We start from the raw sequence: 13722 nt of genomic DNA, 5'->3' as shown, positions 1-13722 counted from the left end.
TCAGAAGCTGAATTCTCACTGATTTCATTATGAATTTAATTGTTCTCTGGAAGTTTCTTACCTAGGCCAGAATGGGTGATAGTTTTGTCAAAGGAATCATGAATTAACTACACAGAAGCTGTGTATCTGTTGTGACTTCAAAGAATTCATGTCTGTTTCTAGGGAAGAAATCCCAGAGACATGCCAAACTATTACCCACCACTTATCTACAGTGTTTTGTCACAGGCTGTGCTCAAGGATAGCTAAGGAAGAGAAGAAAGAGCTGGCATCAAAGTTTGATTTTGCTGAGAAAAATCTTGGGAGTACATCGCTCTGCCTGCTATAATCTCAATTGTACCTGTAGTACAATTCTACAGGTAGAAATATGGGTATGTGAGCATGTGAGTGCTCTGCCTCCAGTGTTTTGGGCATTCTGGGGCATTATTTGGAGCCAAAAATCAACTTTGTAAGGGATGAGAGGAACCGAAAGGAGCAGACTTGCAGCTTGTCCAAGGCAAGCCCTGTATGTGAGAACAGGATTCCCTCATCATTTTGCTTTTGTCTTCTGCTTCAGTGGTGGAGGGTATGTAGGAAACAAGCACTATGAAATTGCCTCTGTCATTTCATTTCCAACCATGGAGGTTTGAAGCAAGGAGGAAAAGAAGAAAGGAAGACAACATAGGGTATCTTGTTGCTTTTGTGGCAGCTATGAGAGCTGGCCAGAATTGAGGGCAGGTTACTGATGTAGTCTTGGAGCACATTAGGAGACTAAGACAGAAACCATGACCCCACATAACAATTCTTGCTCGGATGTGTGCCTGCAGCACACGTGTCTCCTTCAAGACACCAAATGTCTCCTTTCCTCTGCTTACTTCTGTGGTAGTCACAGCATTCAAAGATAACTTTATCCTCTTTTTTTTTTTTTTTTTTTTTTAATATCTTTCTTGTTAAATAAGATGTTCAGTGATGTTCTATCTAACTAATTAAGTTATTATACTCCTGGTGTACTTGCAATAATTTTGAAGTCGTAATTCCACTTTGCAGGACACAAGCCTGATGGTTTTTCATTAATGAATTGTCTGGTCATAACTTCTTAAAATGGGCTGTAAGTAATGTCTGTGTGAAGCATGGCATGCAGGAATGTATTGCATAATGTGTCTTATGGGTATCTTGCCATTATTTTAGTTCCATTAGTGAACTGTTAGTGATCATTACTTGGATAAAACAGGATTTCCACCTGTAGTCTGAGCATGATGACACTATCTTTTGCTATGATTTATTTTAGTTGTGTTGGAACAGTCAACTTTTTTCACCTCTGCAGTAAGAGAGACAAATTCACCTGCACTGAAGTTACACCAGACTGAAATGGGCTCTGATTTTCACATGAAATGTGCTGATCAGTGCAGAAAGCATTTGTGTTTGTGTTTCAAAAGAAAGCATGGCTTGCAGAGCATTTTATACAGCAAAATTCACATGTAGCCACTTGTCTTTGTGTGCGTGTGCTTAAAACTGCTGTGAACAACATAAACAAATTGGGACCCAGTTCCGACCAGTCTATTCCCTCTTATTATTTATTTCCCCCCACCCCACTCACATATGAACTGAATAGGTGTGTCTCAGGCACTTCTTAAGTCAAAGTCTTTCTCACATACTGTTTTTCCTCTGTGTATAGGTGAAGAATTGCAAGGGCATTGGAATTTACTTGCAGGGAGTCAGCTAGGAATTCCTCTTGTAGAGAGATGGTCTCTCAGTTGAAGTACCTGGTGCCTGTGCTGAACTCCAGACACTGTTTAGGGAGAAACAGGAGAGAGGATGGATTGTGTTTGCCTCTCTCTGAATTTCCAGTGATTTATATTCCTTTCTAGATTGCATTCATACAGTCTCAATGACAGAACTCCCGAGCCTGGCTTGACGTTTGCCAGAGGATGGTCCACAGGTTTGGAAGGTCACTGGGATAACAAATTCTTGTCACAGGCAAATTTTCAAGGCTTTTGTGAAATGAAAACATATAGATGGGAAAAATTTGGCTGACAGCAAAGGAGGGAAAAGAGTCTTGCTATCTGACTACAGATTATTTTCTAAGCTTTCTCTGCCTTTTGGCTGGCAAGTATATATGGGAAAAGAATAGTTAATGTAACTTTGAGATAAACTGAACTGCTCTTGGAATTCGTAGGCTTGTATCTATTTTATGATCTCAGGTTTCTGCTGAACTGATAGACATGCTTATGGCTTATTAAGAATGCAAGTGTTCATTAGTGTGAAATCTTGAACCCAAACAATTGCAGAGGCATGGGCAAACAGAACTGGTGTGTGAATTTTTTGGAAATAAATTCACTGAGCACCATTCCTAGAGCATGTATTTGAGTAGTTTTCTAAAAAAGTGACATTACTTCATTTTATTGGATAATTATATATGTCTAAATCACCTTTTATTCCTGACTTCCAGGTTGTTGTGGGAGATAAAGTTGTTCTCATGCCAGTCAATGCAGGGCAGCCTTTACATGCCAGCAACATTGAGCTTCTAGATAACCCTGGCTGCAAAGAGGTAAGTTCAGTGGAGGGAAGACTGGTAACTGGTTATCTGAGATGTGTTATACATTGTCCTTTACTGGTGACCAGAACCCACCATGGGCTGGATGCCAGTATTAAGGATTAGTTACAGCTTGGCCTCAAAAAACCAATGTTCTGCCTGGCACTGAAAATGTCATGTGGTTTGCTTTAGCATCTGAAGCTCTCACTGATGTAAGAATCTTCCATCAGCTGTTCAGGTTGTCTTTGGCAGCTGTCAAGAGAGTGAGTAGCATTTTGCCCCCTGCATCTTCTCCAGAACCAGCAGCATTATTATTAAAACTTGAGATGAGATGTTCAGGACCATCTTAGGGACTGTACTAACTTAGGAAATTTGTACCTAATCCATGTCCCCTGCCACCCTAGGTCTAGTGTGGTCTTTTTGAAGAGTAGAATGTCTCAAAAAAAAAAAACAAAAAAAAAAAGAACATGCCTTAAGACTATAATTATGGTGGTATGTTGTTTTTGAGTTTTTTTGTTTGCTTGTTTGTTTGTTTGGTTTTTTCCCCCAAAGGTAAATGCTGTCAACTGTAACACAAGCTGGAAAATAACTTTGTTCATGAAATTCAGTAGTTATCGAGATGATGTACTGAAAGGTGTAAGTATGATATTTTAAACTGTTTTTTGGCTCTGAAACATCATGGATATTTCAGTATAGAAATATATGGTGTATAAAAAAAGAAACGAGGACTTTGTGGAGCTGTTGAGGATCCCTCACTACTGTTATTTCACATTCAGAATATTTTCCTTTCTATTATTGCCTTACTAAGTGAAATTGTCTGGATTGTGCTGGCTCCCAGCCCCTTTCCCCTCCCAGAAACAACTGAGGATCCAGAGAAAAGTTCAAGTTCAAGCCCAAAATAATGAGGACTCTTTACAAAACAGCTGTAACACTTCAGTTTATGGCAAGATGCTAAAAGCAAGTATAACAAGCTTATAAAAAGAGTGAGGCGTGAAAGAAGACAATAGCTGTAGTAAGACAGGGTATCTTTAAATGCTGAGGGACTGCACAGCTTCATGCTTCCAGGTTACTCCCTGAGATCTTTTATGTTTTCATTTCAAAGCAATAAACTTCATTTTCCTCACTTGTACATTAATAATTCATTATCAACTGGCTATTGTTCAGTAGTTATGAAGGTACCACTTGTCTTTGAAGAAGAATTTGAAAGGGAAAATTGTATATCTGTGTAGACCCACTTGGGTATAGTGTTTCAAGCTCCGGGGAGAGGCAGAAGGAAGCAAAAATTGTGTCAGCAAAAGAAGTAGAGAGGGAGCATTGGTTTTGGTTGCAGAGTAGAAGAGATGAGATAATATGATACGAGAAAAATGCGTTCACTTTTCCTAAATACTAAGAGAAATAAAAAATGCATTTAGTAGTTAGCTAGAATGAGAAGTCTCCTTTAAGGTTTATGTTTGCCCGCTCTTCACTGCCACGTTCTGAAACAAGTTCTGTTTTCCCAGAAGTGCATGGGTCTCCTGCAGGATGAAATGACTGCATCTGATTTCCAGCCTCAGTGCTGAGATTGTAGGCTTTGCTCTTGGTACCTGTTCCAGCAATAGGAAGCTGATAAATGTTTTTTTCATGTTGGTGGTGATACCACATCTGAAGCACAGATGCAGATGATGAATCCAGTGGCTTTGCATACCACTTAATGGTGCTTCTTTTTCATATTACTGTAGGGAGATGTTGTTAGGCTGTTTCATGCAGAGCAAGAGAAGTTTCTCACCTGTGACGAATATGAGAAGAAACAACATATTTTTCTTCGTACTACATTACGTCAGTCAGCCACTTCTGCAACCAGTTCTAAAGCACTGTGGGAAATAGAGGTATTTTTTTTTCTTTTTATAAATGTTTTAGGATCTGAAGGCCAGGGTGCAGTAAAAATACCACAACATGAATCATTCATAGCCTTTTGATATCATCATACACCTCCCCATAACTATTACTATTTTATGAAGTTGTTTGTGTAGAATCATCACTGAGGAGATGCTTTATTGCTGTGTGTGTGGAGAGAGAGGATGTGTTCTTACTGTTTACCTGCACTAAAATGATGAAGAGTCAAATTCAGACTTGACATAAATGGTGTGATTTTATCAAAGCCATTCGAATGATGCTCATGTATCCTGAGTTCTTAGTGTTTGTATTTGACTTCATGTACAATATAGAAAATTGAAATTCATGGCTGACAAGAAATCTCACAAATATGATCAAGTCCATACTTCTGCAACAGGGCACATCAGCATCTGTTTAAAGTTAGGCTGAACAAAGGTGTTGTTGCTGAGTGGGGGTGATTTTGAGAAGGTGACCAGCAGGTATATTTTTGGTTAACAAAGAAAACTGTTATGTCTTATACCTTTGCTATTACAATAATGTACCTCCCCAACCCAAAAGTTCAGATATGCTGAACAAACTGTGCGTTTAAAAGAGAGCTCCCCACTCAGGCAAATGGTTGATTTTTGTCTGAGTAAGGACTGCAATGGAATAGAGATTATTGCACTTGTAGTTATTTGAGACTACACCTTAAGAGAGACCAGCACTGCTATGTTTGAAGGTAGCAAATGACCTATAGCTAAATCAGACAGAAAAATAAATAACCTGGGATATTTCAAGTGATATGGGGATAATTTATCACTTGAATGAAATTTATCAGAAGCCCCTAGTGCTGTCAAAAGTAGAGCTGGTTTAAGTGGTGAAACAAAGTAAGAGGGTTTGAGTTTTGTTTTTAAGTAATACCTATGTAAGTGTAGAGCAGTTCCACTTATGTTCTTGAAGTCCAGATTCACACCATCTCACTTTAAAGCAAAATTTGACTCATTATGCTTGCAGGGAGTAGATGAATGAAGACTTTGAAAGTAATAGGTGGTGTATTTCCTGGTGAAAAAGGCATGTAAGTAGTTATTACCTGTGGTGGGCTTAGTGTGAGCACAGAATTCCTCTCTGTGGTAGACTATTTGTAATTTTGTGGTTTTCATATATTTTTATTTGGAATGAGTTGCAAGAAATGTCATTGGTCCAAACATGATCTTGAGGAGCATGATAAAAATCTGTACTTCTTCTTTAGGTTGTGCATCACGACCCTTGCCGGGGAGGAGCAGGGCAATGGAACAGCTTATTTAGATTTAAGCATTTGGCAACTGGAAACTACTTAGCTGCAGAGGTAAGAATTATCAGTTTAGTAAGTGGTTTTTTGCTGCCTAGCCAGGTACTATACATGTTCTGCATGGACAGAAATGCTGTATTAGGTAGGTGCACAATGTGGGTCCCTGAAGAGAGGCCACAACTGGTGTGTCATGCTGTACTGCTGTATCCTAGGGTTACATGGAAAATTTTCTGAACTACCAGATACCAGTAGGTGAGTTAAAGACAACGTATAAACTTCATTTCAACTGTTCTTTTGAATGTTGACTCTTCTGTTTGTTGTCGTGGTAGCCAAGGTGAACACCAGTGTTTGATATCTACCGTATTTACACTGAAACACCTTGGATCCATTTCTCTCTTTGTTCTTGTTTGCACTTGATTTTTAGGGAGTGTTGTGATCAGTCAAATAATCTTCTTGCTGGCTCAGGCAGCCATAAGCAGATGAAAGCTTTACATGTGGAGCTGAATGTAAAGTAATCATTGAGCTTGATCAGAGATGTCTGTGTGCAGGCACTAGAACAAATACTCTAAACTGCTCTAATTCAGGAGTTGTAATTTCTTTTCTTTTTTTCCTCTGCAGGCTTTAGACTACTTAAAAAAAAGGTTTCTCTGTTGGTGATTTCAGTGTGGTAATCTTTGCTAGCCAGCATGTGGTCCAAGGCATCTCTGAGTTCTCTAGAAACTTGGGGGAGGATAAACTTGTCATGACCATTGGTGTCATTACAGTGCATTGCAATTACAGCAGGTTGCAGTGTTCTGCTGTTGCAGTCTTGTCTTCTGAAAACTGAAAAAAGGTCTGAGGAAATCTTGCCCCTTTTGGTTGAACAGAGGGTCCAGGAGGAGAAGGAATTCGCAGCTCATCTGCTTATTGGTACTGGTACTTTATGTGAAGGCAAAATAGTGTTGTGACTCCCCAAAAGAGCAGCTTAATATCTTTTAAGACCCCTTATTGTCTTCAAAACTAAAAGACAGTTCTTGAGAAGCTGAAAGAGAGCAGATAATACCAAGTTTATGAAATAATAGGGCCTGGGATTTTTCCCTGGTTGCAAGAAGCCGTGAACTTAAGTCATATCTAATCCATATGAGAACTGGTCTGTGTCCAAATTAAATCAATGGAATGAAAAGTAGGGTTTTTTTTCCAGTGATTTAGTTGAGTTTATGCAGAATTGCCTATTTGAATTATGCTTGCAAGCATGAGTGGAAATTTACAACTGCAACAGCCACTTCAGTGACTATATGTTAGGGAATCCCTGAAAGAAAAGTCTTTCTCTGACTGGATTGAGTTACATTTACAGCTGTGCAATTTCAGTATGCAGAGAAGTCCTTAGTATTCCCAGGTGCTGCTTTCACTTTCCAGCACCTGTCACAGTCTGCACTGATTTTGGAGTAAGAGCAATCAGGAGGTACCTTTACTTATTTCTAATTACGTTAAACCACCAGGACAGGCACTGATATTATTGTATTATTATATTATTAGAAATCAGATGATTATATCATCTAAGACTGAATGTCATTTGAATCTTTTTGTCAGTTTTAGCAGTAGCTCAGTGTCAGCTGTAAACCTGGTAGGCCTGAGTGGCAAAGAGCATCATCCCTTTAAAGGCACTGAGCCAATGTGCCTTAACTGCCCTATACTGCAGCAGCACTTTGGCTTGGCTGAAGCCATCTGGCTTTATTGTATAGTTAATATTGGCTAATAATAGGTGATTTTCAAGTGGCAACCAGTACTCCCACCTAAGAGACAGCTTCGTTTTCCTTTCTGCTTATAGTGAGAGGTGCTCCTAGTGGGAAGATTTTTCTTTTCGGAATAGCTAGGCTTATGGAGAGACAGAAAAAGGTATCAATCACTCTGAGTGATGGGCTTCCTTCTCCCACCATACCTTATCCACTAAGGTTTTCAGAAAGAAAGCCTTTAGGTGAAGAGGTGTCATGATACAGTAAATGTTGAACCTGAGCTCAGGTTCTTTGTTCTGCCTCTGGAAAGGAAATCCCCATCAGGAACACTCATAATATGGAGAGTATAATTGGTGCAGCGGGGTGAGAGCTGAAAGAGCATTTGGGTTGATCAGGGGTGATATGCTGTGACTGGAGAGCAGCATTAGCTACTGTATCTGTGAAGCATAAAATACCTGCTGGTGGAGATATTAAAGGTACTGTTGTAATAAAACCCTGTGAACTATATTTTGCACAGATCACACGTCAGGCACAACACACCAGCTAGACACACACGTCAAAGATTTGTGAAGAGGCAGGCAGACACCTCATGTGCGTGAGCTAACTTTAAATCAGTCGGGCAAAGCTTACTGAACACTTATCTGTGCTCTTGCAGCACAGGAAGATTACTCACAGTATAGATTATTGACAGTGTCACTCATTGCCACGACCTGATTTTGTTTATGCTTCCATAATAAAGGTATCTAGAGTGGAATAATAAGTACTGACACATTAAAAAAATTCATGCATCTTTTAAACATTGTTTTGGCTAACGATTCAGTTTTTGTCTCAGTTTGAGCTATTATAAATAGAGATAAGCTACTGATTATAAACATATTTTCCTTCCTTCATCCTTCCATAAATGTATACCATGGAGACTTCTGCTTGGAAGTCCTGCGTGAGTCAAGTCTTAGATAATGAGAAGTACCCTTCACGTGGGTGTCTCCTTTTGCTTCTCTGCAGTTGGGCTTGCAGTTTGTGTGAGCTGTGCTGTGCCTTCTCTTTTTCTTTGAGGCTTCCTGTACCAGATGTAACTGGTCAACCCTATTTGTGACTTGGTGGATTGAGCATTGTAATGATGGGATGCCACTGCAGCTTGCTAAGGCCAGGGGATCATCTGGGGACTAGGCAAATTCAAGACACTTTTCCCAGAGAATTCAAGAATTTAAAACTAATGAACTTGTAGATATTTTAATACTATAGTAAATTAAAAACAACAGTCAGTACAGTTGTTCAGTAAAGAGAACATACAGGTGAGTACTTTTAAATCTTATTCTTACAAACTTGAGAGAACAAAGTCAGAAAGTATAAATCCTAATTTCCATGTTCCTAAGAATCACAGTCATCCAGCTTTTGTTACCTTTCAAGACCTAAGGACCACAGAAATCACAGAAAGTTAGGGGTTGGAAAAGACCTCAAAAGATCATTTAGTCCAACCCCAAAATCTTCTAATAGCTCTGTCTTCTGGCGCAATCTTAAGTAGTACCATTCCCTTTCCCCTTGATATTACCAAGGCTAATTTTCATTAGTATGCTTTAAAGTTTCTAAAGACTTCCTAATACCACAGAGCAACCTAGGCCTTACTACCAGACTATGACCTGGTGAGTGACCCTGAAAGCCCCACTGCCAAAGGAGACCCAGTGAAAGATGTTGTCTCACTGCATGTAGCTGCATTGTCATTCCCCTGCTATTATGTTTATCCTGGGGACAGGGTCTGACACATCAGATGCATGTGTGCTTTTACACAGTCACTTAAGGCACAGGAGGGATATTCTGAAGAAAGGGTTTTGGTTTTGGTGGTAAGACTTGGGACATGGGAAATCGGGGTGGGTGGTAATGTCTCCAAAGTGCCTGGCATCTGGAAACCTGAAGCCTCTGGCTCAGACATTCCCAAACCATTGAAATCATAAAAAAGTAGAACGTGCTCAGCTGAATGCTGGAAGGAGAAATTAACTTCTCTGGAGACAGTGGGAGTTCTGTGGTTAATATCAAAAGGGCTTGATTTCACCTGAAGAGCCAGATCCTTAGCAGGAGATTTAGACACTTAAGCCATCAGCTAGGATCCAGGTTGCTGAGTTTTATTCTCATTTTCACAGTCAGCAGTCTTTTAGAAAAAGGTCTGTAGAAGTTTCTTTTTTTTATCCCTGGTTACACAAAAATGACCCAAGTTGTTTTGAAGTTTTATATTTATAAAGAGAGGCTGTAAAGTTAGGTGAAAATCAAATGCTTCAAAGTAACACTTCCCTTTTTGTTTTTTTTTTAAAGTCTTTTCAGTGCATGTGCCACATGTAGAAAACACCCAGATCTATCTTTCTGTGAGTGGGAGTGAGCTGCGTTTTACTTCAACAGCCTTTTGAATGCTGTGGTTTGGGACCACACAGCTGTGTCTTTCTCATGAACACACCTAACCTTTTCAATATTTTAATCTCCAGAACAGAAGGCACTTTGAACTAGTATAAGCTTATCAGCTGAACCAAAATATGCACCTTTAATATTGTTCTCCGTGGGTATAGTAGCTCCAGTGATTTGTAAACTCTTTAATCTGTACCAAAGCTCTTAACACTTGCTGTGTGAGGATGTTAAGCAGAAATATGTGTGCCCATGCATATAGTTATGCATACACAAGAAATGCAGGGTGTATCTGTCACTTAATATGAAACTTCTCAGGTGAGATGGATATTGCTAAAAAAAGTACAAAATATATGTGCAAATGTCAAATCACATGCTGGTCTCAGATACTGTGGTAGACAACAGATGAACCACAGTATATTGTTTGTGAAACATTGGGAACATGTATATAATCATAGTGTTGAATTAGTAAGGAAAAACCTGTCATAATTCTGTTTTACTTAGTTGAATAGACTAAACTAAACTTACTCATTACCTTGGCCAAGATATGGCAGTAAATCTGATGAAGTAATTGTCTTTAAATACATCAAAACAGAATGAAGCATCCTCTACTAAATTAATGCAGGTAAAATGGCAGCCATAATATTTACCTTTTCTGATTCTATAAAATTTTGACCATTAACAGGGGTTAAAATTATTGCAGTGTCATACAAGGTAGTGCATAGAGTACTGCAGTTGCTCCAAAAGACAATCTGTGCTCTGAAGCTCTTCTAGTTAAGAATGATGGACAGTGCAACAGGATGAAGCAATGAACTCAGAAGTAATGACTGAACCAAACACTTGTAGTGTGGTTTATTTATTAAACCAAATTGTTTTTCTTATAAAGACACTCAACATTTCACTTTGTGGTGGTGTAAACCATTTGATGAGAACCCTTGAATCAATGGGTCAGTAAAGGTTACTCATATTTCTCTCATCTTTCTTAAATAATTTCTTCCCATATTATCATATTCTGCCTTTCTGCCAAAATTGCCTAAATTTCTTTTCAGAGGAGCTTGTGTATGTCATTCACTTTAAATCGAGCACTTCTGTTAATCTCAGTTTACATTCTTTTAAAAGTATTTCTGTTATTTCTCAGTATTAAAAATACTAGCCTGCCATATGATTCATATTATTATAATAATATACATTTATCTGAGTGGGCAGAGTCATGCTGTTCATAATAATTTTAATCCTATTTCTAGTAATTACTTGATTTGGATCATGGTGAAGATAGCTGAGTGCATGCTCAAGTTAATATTGATAGAAAATAATCCTCTTCTGCCATCTGAATAGGACATAGTAAAAAAGTGGACCTTGCTAGAAAATGAAGTGTTTAATGAGATTTTATGAAACATTACATATTTGTATTAGTAATAGTAGCCTCAGAATTAGACAAGATTAAAAAAAAAGTGTAAAAGGGAAAGAAGTTCTGAAAAATGAGGCTATGAACTGATATTAACCACTTGGAGCCCAGGAGAAACTTTCTAGTTTTATGGGTTTATCTTTCAGCTTCTTGAACTGCTATGGAAAGTGAATGCTGCGTAAGATGTTTTATTAAGGCAACTGAGATTGCATATTTGAAGGCCCTAATTTAGGCTTTTGTTATGCATTGTGGTTCCTTCTGCCTTTAGAAACAGTAAAGCAAGTAAGTGGGTAAGATGGCCTTGTTTAAACTGTGCAGGTACCTTTTGCTCAAAGAAAACAGTTTGCAAGCTGCAGAAGGTACCAGGAGATGGCAGCATCCACCAAGGCCTTCACGCATCTCCTCTCACATGTAATTTGTTGTTACTGGGAGACTTCCTTGCCTGGAGATTGCTTCAAAATCTTTGGGTCTGTTTCTTCCAGTCACTTTGTTAAATGTTAATACAGCATTCTGATTAATTTCTGTATGTTGGGCTCAGTGATTAAAGGTTCTTGTAAGAAAAAGGGCTTGCCAAGGTGACAGGGTGAACTCAGCACTGTAAGTCTTATTTTTATTTTTCATGGTCTCATAGGGGGAGGGTGGTTTTGCTTTAAAGCTCTGTAAGGAGTGAAGGATAATTTACAGCTATTCGTGAAGAGATGGAAGAGATCCAGAGACCAGAGGAGGAGGAGGATGGATTACTGATTTGCAAAGCCAGTCTGACCTGTTTCACAGACTTGGATGTGGCTTTTTAAAGCGACATAGTTAGAAGCTGTCCCTTTAGCAAAACCTAGGGCTAGATTTTTCCAAGGCTTTTAAGAATTTTGGGCATGCAGCTAAATTTCTGAACTCTGGTGGAAGTTAGGAACAACATTGGCACCTGCCAGTGTGCAAATACCTTCAGAAATCTGGATCTTGGAGAAAGGATGGTTTCCCCCATCCAACTTGTTTTGCAGTAGTGATCTGTGAGGCTGTGTTCAGCTGGGCTTCTTCAGTCCTGTCTGAATTTGGCTGCATTTGAGCTGTGTTTGTATACGTATGAACTTTAGGAGGGAGGGAAGTGGGAAGCCATTAATGCAGCATTTATTGTCATTTAGTCATGATTAGGACTGCTTCTGTTATTAAAAATACAACATCTGGTGGTATTGCATTTTCATGTGTTCCAAAACAGCAAATACAGACATGTGGCCTGTTCTTTAGTGCATGCTTTTTCCTTATAATGCCAAGATTAATTAAGAAGCTTTTAATTGTGCCTCTTTATTTTTGATACTTGGTGGAAATTTATGAGGCATCTACTGTGGTTTTTGGTTTTGTGCCTGGGTTTTTTTGGTTGGTTTGTTTGTTTGTTTGAGGGGGGGAGCTTGTTGTTTTTTTAATGGTAGAAATTCCAGAAATGCCTAATTCGGTCATCTCTATTTATTTCTGGGAGAACTACCGAAAGACATAGGGGATATTAATATTTAGAACATAACCCTTGAAGAGATGAGGGTGCTTTTTCCTACAGTACATGTTGGCCCAGAGCTACTGAAGCTCCTGCTGAAGTTATGGCCCAGCATTCAGGTTAGACTGAAAATCCTTATACATTTTTCTTTCCTTTGACTTCCTCTGCAGAATGGAACTTGGCTGTGTGGGACTGAGTACCAGGTGTTGGTGGGTGGTCAGGTTCTCTGCCTTTGTTCACAGCAGAAGCAGGGGTATTTCCAAGTCACCACTGGCCTAAGGTAGAGGTATGTGTTGCAGCATCTTGAGTGTATGCTGCTGATGTTAGAAACCTTTAAATCAGGGGTGATTTGGGCATAGTAAGGCAATTGCCTGCCACTGTTTATACAGCAGCTAAGAATGCAGTCAAGATGAGCTGTCCTTTGTATTCCAAAAGTGAATAATTGGGACAGGAAGGTGTCAGAGCTGATTCTCATCCTAGTTTTTGCCTAGCAGGTAGCTCCCACACACAGGGATGGCTGCCCCTGCCCACCTCAGTCTGCTTGTGCTGCGTGGGGGGAGCCTGAAGCAGAGGAAAAGATTCAGCTCTCCTGGCACTCCCAGGAAACTTGTCTGATCTGCTGAGACATGGATCATAAGCAAAACAGCAGCAAAATCCAGTTCTGAATTAAAAGGCCTTTTAAATTTTTTTACCTTTCCTCGGATGATTAACAGGAACTTTGTTGTGTCAGTGTTGAATGGGGTTTGTTGATGTGGGGTATTAGCCAGTCTTTCTCCAGCAAGTCAGTAAGGTGGCAAAAGTCCTTTGAATAGCACTGGAGTCTTTGAAACTGCAGAAGTCCTTTAGATTTATTGAAAGCTAATCAGTATGACATTAACAAAACCCAAAACAAGCATTATGAAGACGAAAGATTTGAGAAATGGGATTTTTTTCTTTCTGGTAGCATTTTTTTTCTGAAACAATTGCCCCTGTTGATTAGGTAACAGGCTCTGTGTTAAGAAGCTGATTACCAAATGAAATGGAAACTGTTTATCTGTGCTGACTTAGATCCTTTTATTCTTTGTCTGTCAGGGTTTCCTTCATAAATGT

General features: G+C 39.2%; 1 protein-coding gene across 3 annotated transcripts in view; it reads left to right on the top strand.

Annotated features, from left to right (window-relative positions):
* ITPR2 (inositol 1,4,5-trisphosphate receptor type 2) overlaps positions 1-13722 on the top strand; it is a 258336-nt gene that overhangs the window by 48848 nt on the left and 195766 nt on the right. For all 3 annotated transcript variants that reach the window (XM_071733154.1, XM_071733153.1, XM_071733155.1), the window contains exons 6-9: positions 2426-2524; positions 3062-3145; positions 4228-4374; positions 5610-5705. In XM_071733154.1, coding sequence (XP_071589255.1) covers positions 2426-2524; positions 3062-3145; positions 4228-4374; positions 5610-5705 — 426 coding nt within the window. The remainder of the gene's footprint in view (positions 1-2425; positions 2525-3061; positions 3146-4227; positions 4375-5609; positions 5706-13722) is intronic.

The sequence above is a fragment of the Heliangelus exortis genome, chromosome 1, assembly GCF_036169615.1.
Source record: "Heliangelus exortis chromosome 1, bHelExo1.hap1, whole genome shotgun sequence".
Lineage (NCBI taxonomy): Eukaryota > Metazoa > Chordata > Aves > Apodiformes > Trochilidae > Heliangelus > Heliangelus exortis.
Note: the sequence above shows the minus strand (reverse complement) of the source record. Positions and strands in the feature narration are given on the sequence as shown.